This window comes from Perca flavescens, chromosome 16 (genome assembly GCF_004354835.1).
Source record: "Perca flavescens isolate YP-PL-M2 chromosome 16, PFLA_1.0, whole genome shotgun sequence".
NCBI lineage: Eukaryota > Metazoa > Chordata > Actinopteri > Perciformes > Percidae > Perca > Perca flavescens.
In genome coordinates, this window is record NC_041346.1 from 20,861,008 (window position 1) to 20,876,987 (window position 15,980).

Genomic DNA, 15,980 nt, shown 5'->3' on the forward strand with positions numbered 1-15,980 from the left:
AAAGCATGAGCTTTTTCCCCCCCAGCTTTTCTGCTGACCTGAAACAGGCGACTTGAAATGTTTTTTTTCAACCAGAGAATATCACCATTTTAGATAAAAATTAGTGACTGAAAGTACAAAAATATTAGCTATAGTGACTGAATCTTCTATATTTGAGATGCATCACTTCCAAAATAAAATGCACAGCATTTCAAGATAGTCATGTACTCGTCCTAAATTTTTATTGTGACAACAGTGACATTGTTTTGTACATGTCATGATTGATCCGCTGAAACGCTTTCTCAAATGGCACAGAGCAGCATAATGGAGTCCTTATCGCACGCATCCTGATGTGAATGTACCAGGAGAGAGCTGTTGAAAGGCAAAAAGATCACAATGCTTCACAAATTGGATAAATGGAAAACGACATCCGCTTCTGATAAGCGCTGATGGCTACCAGGAATGCTGTCATCATTGTCATTGTCGTCATCATCACCCGAGGCAAACGGATACACCTATTAGTATGTCTCAACCATAGTGCAGCGCAGAATAATACGTTTTCAAAAAGTGATTTTTTTTTTTATTTCTTTTTCTCCCGAGGTGGCAAGTTGTTGCATAATAACGCACATACCAACAATCAACTGAATTGTCAAAACAGTGGCCATAGAACGCACTACATTAACTGCACTGTTAATAGAGCGTGTGTGTGTGTGTGTGTGTGTGTGTGTGTGTGTGTGTGTGTGTGTGTGTGTGTGTGTGTGTGTGTGTGTGTGTGTGTGTGTGTGTGTGTGTGTGTGTGTGTGTGTGTGTCTGTGTGTCTGTGTGTGTGTCTGTGTCTTTCTGCCACTGTAAGTCATGTTAGTTCAGGCCCTCATCATGTGCTGCAGCCCTCCCTCTCTTTCCTCCTCACTGCCCCTGGTCTGATTCTTCATTCACATGGGACTTCACATCCATCTGTTTTCCTGCTTTATTTAACATTTCTGAAATGTTAAAAAAGTTCCAAAAGCAACTAGTCATTTATTTGAGAGCATTTAGGGGAACACTGTAATGAAAGGATGGAAATTGCAAATGTCTGTTTCTGAACTCTAGCGAAGAGTTTATTTTTTTGTGGTGTGTTAAACAATACCACCGCTGATTCAAAAGCATGAAGGAGAAAGGACATGAGTAGCATAGTAGTAGTAGTTGTTGTCATCACCAATTGACTTAATATTTGCCGCTCTAGTGTCTGAACTTTTAATTTTTTACATGTCTTCACATGAGAAATATCTGTTTTTCACAAATGAAAATATGAATTGTTTATATTTGTGTTTGTTTATTGTGCAGTTTCTGTCCCAAATATCTTTGTCAATTGATTTTATTCAAATGCGTGTGACATGCTTTACTAACCTCCTAAGCGATACTAAAGAGGATAAATCTGTCTTGCCAGCTTTCAGTATGAAGGAAGTTGATTTGATGCCGGCCCCCTTTTTAGTGTCTGTGCTGCATGATAAGATCTGCCTGTGAGGAACTTGTTTATTTCTACATCCGTGTAAAAGAGGTCAGGTTTGACTGTTTTGCTTTAAATTTTTTGCCTTGCAGAGGAAACTTTACAGTTCCGAAGTTATCCGAGTCTAATATGGGATTTGGCGTGCTGGGAGTGTTTCTGGGGCTGCTCCTAGAGGTCTCCACCCATGGACCCCACGCTGTGCCTCGAACCTCTTGGAGACACCAAGGTAAGCCTTGGGGAGTCATACAGTATTTCTGGGAGATCTGTTAATTGACTGAAAGATACATTTGTTTAAGGTTTTCACCATTCATTAGGTAAAAATGCCAAACATTTGCTAATTATGGCACACGTGATCCCATACTACTACTAATATTAATACATAAAATACAACAAATATTTTGGCTGTGGTAACTGAATTGCCGTTTGTTATTCTTTTGCTTCTCTTAGTTGATACATTATAAATGTATCATTATAAATGTATCAACTAATCTAATATTTAATATATTAGTTCTTATTAAAGGTTTGTTTGTATATTTCTGTGTCCTTTTTACAGTAAACCCCATCCTCCGAAATCTAAACCATTTCTGGTAAATGTTCTTTTGAAACCCCTGGGCTGATTTTAAATTGAAACCATGCTTGAGTCACAGAGAGTCTGCAGGCACTCAGTTTAAGGAAGTCCTACTTGTTAGTCTGACTTGGTATTTATGAGCATACACAGTCTTAAAAATATAGAGAACTCTTTCAACTTAAGTTTCACAATAGATAGTTAGGGGACACCTGATTTCTCAGACTAACCTCAGTCTGTCCACAGGTCTCAAGTTAGAGCGTTGAGGCATCTGATGGTAGTGCTGTTTGCACACTGCCATTTACATAAATGGCTCCAGTAACTCTGTGAGAACCAGCGCAGCTCACCCCTTAACAAAGTTTTCTCCGCTCACTGTGGCACAGTCACTGTTTCAGTCAATCAGTGAGGGTATTTGCTTTCATCATTGTGGTGTTTATGTCCAGGCACCTGCAACCCGAACCTACGTGCACCTGGCACAACCAAAGCCTGCCAGACACAAGCGCTCCGCTGGGTTTGCCATCAATCACAACACTCAGTATAACAAGAGACCCACTCACTCGGAGAGGCAGAAACGTGTCTCAAACATCTACGTTTGAAGATTCAGCCTCTAAAGTGTTTCGGTATCTTTTATTCACAGGCTGTCACATCTGTCACCAACAAAAAGTTGACATTGTTGATATTTACCGGTTTACTCCAGATGAACTTAAACCTGCATTAACTGTTTTTTGGCCTCTTGGGGGCAAGCTGTAAACACAACACTGACCTATTATTAGCTAATAAAGTTATTATGAGGAACTTACACATTGAGCAGACGTGTAGCAACATTAGCATTCATTTGAAAAGCGTGTTTCTCGCCACCTGATTAATGTAAAACCAATATTATGGTTGTGGTGGAGTTTGGGGATAATTATCTGTGGGTTTATCACTACAAGTGACCCTTTTCACATTACACATAGTCATTTGATCCATTGTTACTATAAAAATATTTATTATAGCAGCTTTAAATTCAATTCTCAATACCGTTGAATACACATGTTAAGTAAAACCTTTTACGAATGTTAAATTAATTTTTCCAATGGTTTTATGCTCAGATTTAGATCTGATGGAGTTTTCAGAGCCTGCGATCTTCAACTACTCCACGCTGTTGCTGAGTGAGAAAAGAGATGCGCTGTATGTGGGTGCCAGGGAGGCAATCTTTGAGCTCAGCAAGAAGAATGTGACGGTCAAACACAACAAGGTATCGAAACGCGAATAAGATTTGTGAAAACCAGAGAAAATTTTAAATTGTAAAAATTGAATTCTGAGTTTTTTTTCTTTCTTTTTTTTAACCATTTTAAGGTTCAGTGGACAGTTGCAGAAAATCACATGTTGATGTGCACTCAAAAAGGAAAATCAAGAGAGGTCTGTTCAATAATTAATGTTTATTACTACAGTGTCAGAGTCACTCGTTTTAGTGATATAAATAAGTCTATTATGAAATATCAGTGTGTTCTAATTTGTTTGATTGTTGCTTTCCAGAGGGATTGTCTAAACTACATTCGAGTGCTCCAAGTCGTAGACGACGAGCAGCTGTATGTCTGCGGCACGCACGCCTTTCAGCCTCAGTGTGACCACTTGGTAGGTTCATGCTCATGGCCACAAATAAACATGTGCTTGGGCTCACCAATCATCGCAGCAACCTTTTAACTGAAATTTAATCCTGAACTTCCTTCAGAACCTCGCTGACTTTTCGTTGGGCGGTCGGCCTGAAGATGGCCGGGGAAAGTGCTCTTTTGACCCGTCACAAAGCTTTACAACCGTCATGGTTGGTGAGTTGGGGCCAGTTTTATGTCATTTCACAAAGAGCTCTTTTGGTTGTCAGCCCCGCTGTAAAAATGCATAATAATCCCCAATAATCTCTTGTTTTTTTGGAAGGCAAAATGGACTCGCTGGACAATGAAACAATTTGTTGTTGTTTTTTTTATTCCCTGTTTTTCCATCAGATGGAGAGCTGTACTCAGGGACAGCTTATAACTTCTTAGGCAGTGAACCGATTATTTCCAGGTACTCTCCATCCCAGTCCCTGCTGAGGACAGAGTACTCCACATCATGGCTCAATGGTGAGTTGGGACAATATGTGACAAGTGAACATCTTGAATAAAGTAACGGAGATTTTGTGCCTAGTAGAGATGCCCCGAGCCGAACCTAAGGATCGGTATCTTGGCCGATCAAGACTTGTTTTACTGGATCAGTATTGACTCAAATCAAAACGGACCGTAATCTGATCCTTTCGTCCACCTCAGCCTGCTGGTGTTGCAGCGCTGCCCTCTTTTAAGACATCCTACTGTGCGAGCATTTCGCTCCCAGATGCGAGTGAAAATTACAGTGTGACAATGTGTAAAATGATTTGTTTGCACTCGATTGGTGTATTGGTGACTCGGAGTTCAGGTGCTGAGGTTGACTAATTACACAGATTTGGCTCTTTCTCATTAGCAAAGAGCACAAGAGAGACCAGAGTACAAAACATTCAGGTAGTAGCTTCTCATTTGTATCCGGCGCTGACTGTCGCTTTCACCAAATACAATTGCAAACTACAGCAGTAGGTTATATCGGCTGTTGCTAATTCATTTAAATTCTTTGAGGAACTTGATATCGGGCCAACATTAAATTGTTGATGAGATAAAAGATTCTCCACTATGTATCACCACGGTACAACGGCAAGTTGACTGACTGACTGATCTTCTCGCATCACGTCAATTTCAGGAGTTGAATTTTCCCCTTTCTTTCATATCAATAATTGAAGCTCATAAACGTAATATTTTTGAACCTTTAGACCTCCAGAAATTGGATCAAGTAGCTCGTGAAAAATAAGGTGTGTGTGAGAGGGCGTTATTGCAGCAGGAACACAATGAGGCTTTCACACTAGCAGATCAATCCTCCTAGACTTTCTTTACCAATACCTTTCTCTCCCTCTTTCTCCTCCCTGCTTTTCTTGCAGAGCCCAGTTTTGTGTTTGCTGATGTGATTAGTGAAGGGAGAAACAGAGTAGATGGCGAGGACGATAAAATCTACTACTTCTTCACCGAGGTGTCAGTGGAGTATGAATTCTTTGGCAAGCTGCTCATCCCCCGGGTGGCACGCGTCTGTAAGGTCAGTACACGTCATGTACCATCTGCACATACCAGCAGCAACCCTCTTTAGCCCCAATCCACCTGCTGTCTGTGTGTGCGTGTCCTTCTCCCTCCTTCCATTATGTATCTCTTCTCTTCATCTGACCTGAGCTCATATCCTGATACAAATCAACTACAGTCAGTTATGTTATTTATGGTGCCCTGCACATAACAAGTGCCCAGCCCATTGACTTAGAAAAATAATGTTGAAGCAGTGAATCATCTATCTATAAATTGTGTTCCCTTGAATTAAAATAATAAAATAAAAATAAAATAAATAATAATAAAAATAGTTGGCATGAAAATATTTTTTTCAGCCTCACCAAAATCACACAACAAACTCTGGCTCTACACTGTAGTTAAGTTTATATGACTTTTTTTTTTTTTATGAGATTTTTAGCTTTGTACCAAACTTCAACAGACTCTCTCCCCTTACATCAGGAACTATTTACCCTGAGCATCATAATTATCATTGTCATCTGTTTATAGAAAAAAAAAAAATTTCACTTTACTAATCCAGGGATTTTTATGCAAAATGTCCCAATTAAAGATCTTAAAGATGTTTTAGTGAGCAGCTATTCAGGCATTATTCACAAGTCGGTTACATGTATATCTGACGTTTCCCCATATCCCTACTAATTGCCAAAACTGCTCCCAGAAAGGATCTAATAGTAATAAACTGTGATACAATTTATATGTTCCCGTAAAAGCCAGGAGACTAATTTGAAACAAGACGCAGCCGTTAATTTCATCATATATCAGACTAACAGCTGTTGAATCAATTGTACGCACACTCAAGGGTGGATGTTTGGTGAAGAAAAACTATATTTATCAAAAGGTAAAATTGGCTAACTTTGTTATAATTTAGTTTTAATGTTGTTATAACACAAAATAGAAATGCTATAGAAACCCCTAAAGCTTGTGTTGTTATGCTTTAACCCATCTTAAAATCCTATAAATAGTTTTGATACTGTCTGATAGTTGATGTTTTATTTGCATCTTTACTACAAAGAGCTCTGTGCTTTACTGTCTTCTTCTTTAACTAATGTTCAATTTTAGCGTCTTTTTAAGGAGAATATTAACTGTAAACAATAGATGTTAACCAAAAAGCTATATCTGCCAAGCACTCAGACAAAAATAAGATTTAGAAAAGCAATGGTGACATGTTCCCTGCATCCCCCAGTGGAAAATACACCCTGGCACACATTCTTACGCCTGCCATTCCCTCTCCCTCTTCCCACTCCTTATTTCCTCTCCCTCTCTCCCTGCACCGCCTAATGTGCTGATAAACCTCTCTCCCACAGGGCGACCTCGGGGGGCAGCGCACTTTGCAGAAGAAATGGACGTCCTTCCTGAAAGCCAAGCTGGTGTGCTCCATGCCTGAGCTCAACTTTGTTTTCAACGTAGTACATGATGTCTTCATCCTGAAGGGGGCAGACTGGAGGGACACAGTCATCTACGGGGTCTTCACCTCCCAGTGGTGAGTGATTTGAAGATCTTGAGAAGGGGATCAGTAGGGGTCAGAAAAGGGAAAATATGTCAATATAATGCATGTCCTTTTTAAATTCACCTATCTTCCCTCCCCCAAATCATTCTCTTCCCCCAGGGGTAACGTGGGCCTGTCAGCAGTGTGCGCTTACAACATGACAGCTGTGGAAGAAGTCTTTTCCAAGGGCAAGTACATGCAGAAGGCCACAGTGGAGCAGTCCCACACCAAGTGGGTACGTTACAACGGCATCACTCCTTCTCCACGTCCTGGAGCAGTAAGTACCTTTTAACACAGCTCCAATAATTAAGACCTGAGCTCAGTTTTGTGTAAATGCTTGGCAAACTATCCAGGAAATGCTTTATTGTGCAATAACAATGCAGATGTAAAACGAAAATGAATAGATAGGGAAGAAACCAGTTTATTCCAGTGCTTGTCTCGGGTTGTTTTTAATACAGACGGGTGTGAACATACTTGATAATAAAATATTTAATGTCTCTTGCCTGCCTTTTTCCTCCACCAGTGTATTAACAACCTGATGCGACGGCAGAACATCAGCAGCTCTCTCCACCTGCCAGACAAGACCCTTCAGTTTGTTAAGGACCACCCCCTGCTGGAGGACCCCGTCCTGCCCATCGGCAACGGGCCTCGCCTCATCACCAAAGACGTCAACTACACTCAGATCGTTGTGGAGAGGGTCCGTGCACTCGATGGGAACATTTACGACGTCATCTTCACTGGAACGGGTAAGAACACATTAGTTATTAATATACATTTCAAATTTAGTCTAGGTATAAATAAGGTTTTCCTCATCAAGTTTATTGATGAGTTACTGATTTATAAGTACTCTGTGCTGATACAGTGCCCCAGTACAATGTTTATTTTATCCAAGCTGCCATTGGACATTTTTCATTTTACAGTTCAAAATAATTAAGTTTTTAAAAGCCATGTCTCAACACAAAATAATTGTGGTTAATGTCTGTTTACAACACCAATGAAAAGTGGCATAGACAGAGCACAATATGGTAAAATAGACAAGGGAGAGAAACTGATCAGTCTGAGTACATCTGATACCATTCAACTGATCGGCTGCGTGTACTGATAATTCAGGGTTACGCTTTACTTGAAGGTATCTACATAAGAGTGACATGACACTGTTATGAACGTGTCATAAACATTATAAAGTCATAAATGTTTATGACATAACGCTTCTGTCATGAAGTGTCATTTGTTTTTTGTCATGGTTAGAGTTAGGGTTAGAGTTAATGTGTTCATGACAGTGTCATGTCACTCTTATGTAGATACCATCAAGTAAAGTGTTACCTAATTCACTACATCCTGTATTGTCATCTTTTGTTTTTAAAAGGCTGATCTGGCTTCTTCCTTGGCTGAATGATTAAAATTTTACCATTCTCACCTTTTAGATAAGGGAGTCTTGCACAAGTCAGTGGTGTATGGAGGAGAAGTGCACATTGTGGAGGAGATCCAGCTCCTGAAGAACGCTGAGTCCATCAAGAACCTGCTGCTGTCCTCTGAGGTCAGTGGCTTCACTCTAACGGATACTAACTGTAGTATCCGTTAGAGTAGTAGTAAAGAGACACCTGCAACACAAGAATTAGAAAATGTGTTTTGAGCTCAGCAGATATACACTGCACATAGACAGGCAGTGTGTCTGTGTTGGTATACTGCACTCAGTTGCCAGTTTAATTGATAAAATACGTAGTTATGTAGTTAAAACCGTTGCAGTCTAATGCATTCATGCAAATGTTCAGTTTTTGTTGAGGTGTTGATTCAACTGTGTGATCATTTTGGAGGGTGTCGTTTGTGGTGCTGTTAAACGGGGAGGCATTATACAGAGAGGTGTTGTTGTTAGTCAACCCTCACACATACTTACAAGTGTGTGTGTTTGCACGTTTTTCTGATGTGCTTACTCTGCTGTGAAAAAAACTCATGATAGGAATTTACCAAGAAGATGGCATGACCAGCAGTTCTGTCAATCAGATGAGACTGCACGTTTTATCGTTACTGTGGCTTGTTTATGGTTGTCTGGAGTTTGTATTTTGGACTTGTGCAGACAGCAGTTGTGCTGATTTACCTTTTTTAAAGTGATGTGTAGATTTGTGTATGGTTGAGGACCTAGTAAAATTCCAGAGTGATCTATAAGTGTATTTCTTTTGTAATGCACTCTTTCTTTGGCATATTTACATGGACAACCTTGTGCTTCCATAGACACGATCCCTGTACGCTGGTTCAGACTCGGGTGTAGTCCAGTCACCCACAGCCTTCTGTGGCCGGTATCTGTCCTGTGAGGACTGTGTCCTGGCTCGAGACCCATACTGTGCCTGGGACCCTCACACTGCTGCCTGTGTCAATATCTTTGATGCCCCCAGCCAACAGCTTAGGTAAGCTTTTTTTTTTTTTTTTTCTACATACCTGTACTCGAAACTAAAACAACCATCGAGATGCGTCTTTACTGGTACTCCATCCAGTTTGACCTGCTATACTGCCTCTAGATTCATTGTGCGTGGGCATATTTTAGATAGCTATGAAAATAATGCTTTGTTTTTTTTCAGGAAGCTAATCCAGAGCCTGAATGGTGACGCAGACAAGTGTCCTTCAGGTAGGGTTCAACATGCTCACATACGGCCTACTAACACATAATTGAATGTAAAACCCCTGCATACTGATTATCCTAATAACATGACTTGAATGCTGTGTTTTTATCCTAAAGGCTACATTTGAGTTGAGCTGAATGAATATTAAATATCACAATTCTAAATGTAAGATAGGTTGTATGAGTGTCCTCTGCTGGACATGTGTTCTTAGCAGGATACACTAAGCCTCTCGCTAGGCCCAAAAGTCATTACTTTCTCTCTGTTTTGCCTCGTAGCGTCAGGTCTGTCTCTGAAGGACTACCAGAGTGTGACCGTGAAACCAGGGAGCTCTGCTGAGCTGCCATGCCTGGTCCGCTCCAACCTAGCCCAGGTGATGTGGAAATCAAACGGCTCTGTGCTCACCGAGGCCTCACGCTTCCACCTCATAGGCGAAAACGGCCTCCTTATTTACAGCGTTGGTCCAGAGGATCAAGGTCACTATGAGTGCTGGTCAGTGGAATGGGCCCTCGCTGCTGGGAAGAACTTTAGCCGCCTCCTGGCTGGATATGTCCTCACTCTGGACCTCCCGCCCAGAGCCCCGCACCAGGCAGGCCACGTGACCACCACCCTCGGCAGCCAGGAGACCTCTAGCACACGTGCAGCTGAAGGTAACGGTAAGACAGACAGAGCCCTACTAACGTCGGCCCTTGCCCCTCCCAGCTTCACAGCCACAGTCCAATTCACCTCTCCACCCCAAACTGACTCATCACTAACCCCGCCGCTCAGCAGCACAATCAAGTTCCTGTCAAAGCAGCGTCTTCCCCCGAGCTCCAACTCTCCGCGCCCCGACAGCCAGGACCCAGCGGCAGAGTATTTGCAGCACAACAACAGCATGGCCCTCCTCTTCCTCTTCCTCCTGTTTTTCCTCCTCTTCCTGGCCGCGTTGGTGTACAACTGCTACATGCAGTTTCTTCCAGCTCCCTGTCTGCGGCTGCGAGCTGCTCTGGTGGGCAGTCACAAGAGCGCCGATCAGCCTGAGTATCGGGACTGTGAGGAAGGTCTAATGATGGAGGCATCTGCAACTGACAAAACTAACATGAAGGAGCAGCTGACGCAGAACGGCAGCCAAACCACTCAAAACCTCCGGGCGCTCCGTGACACCGGGTATGAGACTGAGCCTGAGTGTGGCAACGGTCAAATCCCCTCTCACACTTTTGGAGACGACAGCCCGTCCCAGGAGAAACCCTTTGATGTGGAATGTGAATCTCAGCCCATCCAGTTTGCAGATGCAGATTAACCTTACTGCTAGCCAGAAGCTTTCGTTTCTCTCAGCATAGAGACTATTTTAGAGGGGATCAACACTCTCTTGCTGCATCTTCCCACAACTTACAAGTCAAAATGGTTTCCTCCTATATAGAAGTATGTTCAGTGTACAGCATCACATGAAGTTTAATCATCACAAGGCCTAAGCCAGGCATTGTTCGTGGCGATTTAACTCCTGATGTAGGGCTTATCATGATAATGCAAACACTGTATTCACAGAAGCTGCACTCTCACAGCTTAGTCCAGCAAGAAAAGCTATTTCTTAAATTCCAAATTGGAAACATTGTTTACCAAATTGGTAAGTTACCTTGGTGTTTTCCAAATTGGAGTCATGTTTTTTTGTAAAGCCTGGGTAAAATATAATCTCTTGAAGCTTTTGCATCTTTTTTTTCTCGAAGTAACGTGTCGGCTGTTGGACTTAGGTAAATGCTTCATCATTACAGTTATTTCTCAGGGAAGATTTGCTCAGTACGTTATAGCCTAGCTTTGTTGTCCAGTGTTGCCATCTGCAGCACCCGGTATGTGGCCCTTATTCTCACCCAGTGAGGTGGCAATAGACGCTTTGAAGGTCAGAAAAAAAACAGTGTGCAAGCGGCGACTTGCATGATAGAAAAATGCTGGAATAAATCAAACCTGTTGTCTTTAAGTGACAATGTTGAGTATCTCTGTATTTCATTTTTCTTTTTTGTGAAGTTGACATTCCTACATTGATACAACTCTGATGGTCCTGTGGATTAACCTCTACTAGCCATTTTTCCCTTATGTGATCTCATAACATAAATACGACGTGATGCTTGAAAATATCAATCATCGGTTGTTCTTTTTCTAAACCAGCTGTGGAAACCATCTTAAAATTAATTTTATTTTGTATTTTTAATGAAGCTTTCAGTTTTAGAATATTTTTTGATAATTATTATTTAAGATGAGTCATGTCTGTGGTAATGTTTTGTCTACTGTGTAAGTAGTTGTGATCTTCCTCATTGGTTTTTATTTTATTTATTGCAGCAGATTAGTTTATTAAGATTCTAGCCCGTTAGTGTCCCTCTTGTCTGTTTTGCATGTCACCCCGTGTTTAGATTTCCTATTTTCCTCAATACTCTTTTCCCATCACTCCCTCCTTCACAGCCTCCTCTCCTGCCGACACTTCATCTTCCCTGTCCTCCTCTGGAAGTAGTACTCCCTCTGCCCTTCCTTCCTCCTCCTCTTCCTCCTTCTATTCTTCCACTTCTTCCTCCACCAAGCCCCACAGTGTGGAGGCCCGGGAGGCAGAGGTGAGACTGTTGCCTCCCCTGCTGAAGGACCAGGCCTGGGGGGTTCATGCCCAGGAGGCCTTCCTGCTCTTCTGCCTGGCCTTGGGTGAGTGGTGTCTGTGACATTGACTCGGCTCACACCTCCTGAACTGGAAACCTATTCCTCTCACTTTCTAACCCTCCTTTTTTTTCATTCATTCTCTCTCCTTTCTGCATGTTGCATGTTGCCATGTCCCAAACATAAGTGTGTGCGTGTGTGTGTGTGTGTGTGTTTCTGGATTTGTTTAAAACAAGCCAGCCCTTTGCTTCAAGGTGTGGGACTCGCGGAGAACTGTGCATCTCCATTTTAGGTGTCTGGTATTACGATTCGATATTAAACTGTCAACCTCTCAGTGATCCGGTTGTCTCACAATTCTCAATTCTACGGTACAGTTTTGTGTATAGTATTATGTAACAGCAGTCTGACATGAAACGTGTCCAATTTAAAAGTGGATCCTTTTTTTTTATCCAGGGTGTTATTGCAGGCTCAAATGTCTTACATCTCAATACTTTATCTGGATCTTTTTTTGTGCCTGTAAACAAGTGTAAATATATTTGTATATATGGAAAAATACCATTTGAAGATGTACATAAATCTAGGAGACATTTTGGGACTATTGCTCTTGGTAGGGAGGCTAAATAAATATTGTCAAATGTTTTCAACACTGGTTTGTTTTCTTACATTTTTGACTTCAGTCTTCACTATTTTATTTTTTTATTTTTTATTTTTATTTTTAAGCAATGTGGACTCATTAGGGATAATAATGGCAAAAAAGACTAAAGAAAACTAGTATATGTGGCCCAAACATTAGGATCCTGTTGCATATACTGAAAATAAATACAGAAAAATGTTAATCTTGTGATGAATTCAAATTATATAAATTCTATGCAAACTACATACAACTCCGTAAATCTGGTTTCATCCGTGACTCTGCCTGTTCAATAACCACTGAGATCAGGCATTATACATACTGAATACTTTTGCACTGCATGTATATTCAGTCACACCTCAAACTGTTCATTGGAACTTGAACCCCACACGGACCTACCAAAGGCAAGTATTTCTCCGTCCTGCACAGTATGTCTACGTGGCGTGTCAGTGTCTCGGTCTTCGGGGGGGGGTCAACATGAAGTCCTCTTCTGTCCCTCAGGTCCCAGTGATGTCCACATTCACTGGCTAATAAATGGGCACAGTCTGGACACCCCCATAATGGAGTACCGCCGGCCATTGGGTCAGAGGAAGGTACTAGTGAGCAGCTGGCTCCGGGAGGGGCCGCTGATCAAGGACGCACGTTACAACTGTGTCGCTGAGGCCAGCACGGGAAATGACGTGTCTGAGGTGGACCTCCGCCTCACTATTGGAGGTATCTGGACCTGATGCTTGTATGGCTGAGAAAAATGTCCAGTGTGTAGAACATTATGGTTCGGTCTGTCTTGACAATATGTGTATTAAAACCTAGTTTTGTGAGTAATGCATGTAGAGAGGTAATAGAGTTGTCAGCGATGCCGCTGCCATTATGTCCATTAAAGATGTTGTTATTTGACAGATGAGGAGAGCATTCCATCCAGGGATTTGAACCAATGGAGAGGTGCACTCACAGAGCATGAGCAACTGTTAAAAAGATGGGAAAAGGCCTGGGTAGGTCTCTGTTTGTGCATGTGAGTGTTTTCTCCCAACCTCATAATTGTTCGGTTGCCCGGATCGACTGGAATCGCATGCACCAGTCTTAACCTGCTATGTGTGTTTTGTTTTAGGCAAGTGGTTTGAACTGTCTGCCAGTATTCTCCCCTCCAGAGGTACTAGAGAAGTGCAAAGTCAAGATTTATTGGAGCAAATAGTTAGGGACACAAAGCTGAAGTCAGCTGTTTGATATTCCATGAAATAAACTTTAATAAATGTTTTAGTGGAATGCAAATTATTTTTATTCTACTTTTTTTCTAAATGAGGTGTTTATCAAGGTTTGAAACAAATGTGAAATGCAGTTATTCAACTAATTTACTAGCTGTCCCTGCAGCTTTTTGTTTAACTAATTTTAGCCATCCCATTTAACTGCATTACATTTAACCACATTTTCTGTTCCACATGATCCATTAACCACATTCAGCTAATCGTGTTGAAGATACCGAAACAGATATATGCACACGTCTTGTGACATTTTTCACTAAATTTACTGTTTCTTTTTTTGGGAGCGTGTCATTAGATCTATTGATAGGACTTAATTATTAAAGTATAATTTTATCATCCATCTGTAGCTGTAAAAGTTTGGATAAACATAAAAGTTTCAAGATTCAGATCCAGTCCCTTTGTTTAGTTTGGATGAATTTGTTCTACTTGCTTGCATTGCAAGTTTGACATAAAAAAACATGCAAGCTCCCTCATTGCAATTTTCCAAATGGTAAACTAACCTAACTCTAGCGTGATATTCAGACTGAATTACCATTTTGTTCCATTATTATTTGATAACTGATACAATCTGAAATGTGAGCAGCAATTCAGAGGTCAGGAACCAGGCTAGTTTAACCTCCTTTTATTAACATTTCATCCATTTTTACATCCTCTGCTTTAATAGTACAACTCTGTTTTTCCCTCCACAGGAAAGCTGTGATGGCCACTGAGCTCTGTGAAGACTTCATGGGCTTCACTTGCGTTGGCTGTATCTGGTTGTGAACGTGGTCCTCAGCCCAGGTGGACCTCACCTTTTGACACTGAAACATAAACAGATGGTTATACAATGTCTCAGTGTCATATCTTATGTAGGAATTTGATGGAGCGTGCAGCAGAGATTTCACAACCCCTGGCGTGTGCAGGGGGCTCACCTGGCTGTGATGATGGTGTTGGGGGACTGACGACGAGATTGAAGGTCTGAGGACGTGCTGCCTTTCTTCCAAATATGCATTTATTTCTATTTTCCCTGATGCAAATGAACATCCTTGAAGCAGTGCTTGTATGGAACAATAACGCTGATGGTATATGAGGAGCACTGATCTGTATTTATTGGTGCAGCCAAGGGCGGTACTCTGGGTTCAACATTAGGGGGATTGAGAGTTCCACTTTTGAGCAAGATTGAAATTTTAATGTCAAACACTTCATATTCTGGTGATTTTTTTTTCTGCAACAGTTTGTGCCCTTTCTGCATCTATTTATGGTGCAAATGTCTTTATGTAAAGGAAATTATAATAGATTTTTGGGGTGGGTTGCACTGGCCAGAGATGTTTACACCTTCACCGCCTTCCAAAGCCCCGAGCTGTCCTTCAAAGCTACCATGCTGTTTGACATTTTCACTTGAGATTATATACAGCGTCTTTAATTTTTATTGGGCATTTTTTCTTTCCGGAGATTCAAATATTCAGCTTATTCACAGGATTTTGATTACAGAAATGGAGCATGTTACTGTGGGACGTAGGATTCTTTTCAATCACAGTGTACCTCTGATTGGTGAAATTCAGATAAAACCTAGCATTCAAAATGCCATACTTGGCATAGGTTGATTTGTTAGTCTGTATCTTACTGCTATTGTCTGCAGTTAGTTTATCTTCACATTAAAACTGTGACTACCCATTTGCCTCTGAAGCAGAAATAAAGTGAGTTTGTTATATCTGTTGCTTACATTGACTTAAACATCAATGCATCACATTTTTTGCTGTCTGAATGAAGCACATTTGTCACTTTTTTTATGTCGGATGATCGATTAAATATTCACAGACCTGATTCACCCATTTATAAACAGGTTTTTACTCCTGCAGGATTAAAACTAGAGTGGCACAGTGACAGGTCGGCCTTTTCTACAGGAACACGTTCTACCATCTGAATTATTAACCGGCCTCCACCGCGCAGTTCTCCTTGGAAGCCAGTTATGACATTGTCAAATGATACAATATTATCCTTGACTGAAAACGTATTTCCTTTCTAGATGTAGGTTGCAGACCTAATCTCAGACACTTATGCCTCACAGATTTATAGACGAATGGGCATTTAATATTACATATCTAATATAACTAGGAATAATCAGAAAAAGGTTAGACCTTAAATAGTTATGTTCAGTATAAGACATTTAATGTATCACAAAAAAATGCAATGCAAGAAAAATAAATGTTTATGGGCCAAGTTT

General features: G+C 41.1%; 1 protein-coding gene and 1 long non-coding RNA gene across 6 annotated transcripts in view; one reads left to right on the plus strand and one right to left on the minus strand.

Annotated features, from left to right (window-relative positions):
• Positions 1 to 15,478, plus strand: part of sema4d (sema domain, immunoglobulin domain (Ig), transmembrane domain (TM) and short cytoplasmic domain, (semaphorin) 4D) — a 39,903-nt gene extending 24,425 nt beyond the window's left edge. For 3 of the 5 annotated variants that reach the window (XM_028601405.1, XM_028601402.1, XM_028601406.1), the window contains 14 exons: positions 1,558 to 1,691; positions 3,122 to 3,267; positions 3,369 to 3,431; positions 3,549 to 3,647; positions 3,745 to 3,838; positions 4,013 to 4,129; positions 5,008 to 5,159; positions 6,484 to 6,659; positions 6,786 to 6,942; positions 7,189 to 7,411; positions 8,090 to 8,202; positions 8,895 to 9,067; positions 9,239 to 9,285; positions 9,556 to 11,235. In XM_028601405.1, coding sequence (XP_028457206.1) covers positions 1,595 to 1,691; positions 3,122 to 3,267; positions 3,369 to 3,431; positions 3,549 to 3,647; positions 3,745 to 3,838; positions 4,013 to 4,129; positions 5,008 to 5,159; positions 6,484 to 6,659; positions 6,786 to 6,942; positions 7,189 to 7,411; positions 8,090 to 8,202; positions 8,895 to 9,067; positions 9,239 to 9,285; positions 9,556 to 10,556 — 2,658 coding nt within the window. In that variant the 5' untranslated portion in view covers positions 1,558 to 1,594 and the 3' untranslated portion in view covers positions 10,557 to 11,235. Of the gene's footprint in view, positions 1 to 1,557; positions 1,692 to 3,121; positions 3,268 to 3,368; positions 3,432 to 3,548; positions 3,648 to 3,744; positions 3,839 to 4,012; positions 4,130 to 5,007; positions 5,160 to 6,483; positions 6,660 to 6,785; positions 6,943 to 7,188; positions 7,412 to 8,089; positions 8,203 to 8,894; positions 9,068 to 9,238; positions 9,286 to 9,555; positions 11,236 to 11,707; positions 11,939 to 13,022; positions 13,236 to 13,418; positions 13,511 to 14,466 lie in introns of those variants that run through there. The other 2 variants (XM_028601403.1, XM_028601404.1) reach the window with 2 other exon arrangements.
• LOC114570831 (uncharacterized) lies at positions 14,385 to 15,848 on the minus strand. The gene is made up of 2 exons (XR_003694591.1): positions 14,689 to 15,848; positions 14,385 to 14,577 (listed from the first exon to the last, which is right to left on the minus strand). It is a non-coding gene; the product is annotated as an uncharacterized LOC114570831 (long non-coding RNA).
• Positions 15,849 to 15,980: the final 132 nt, after the last annotated feature.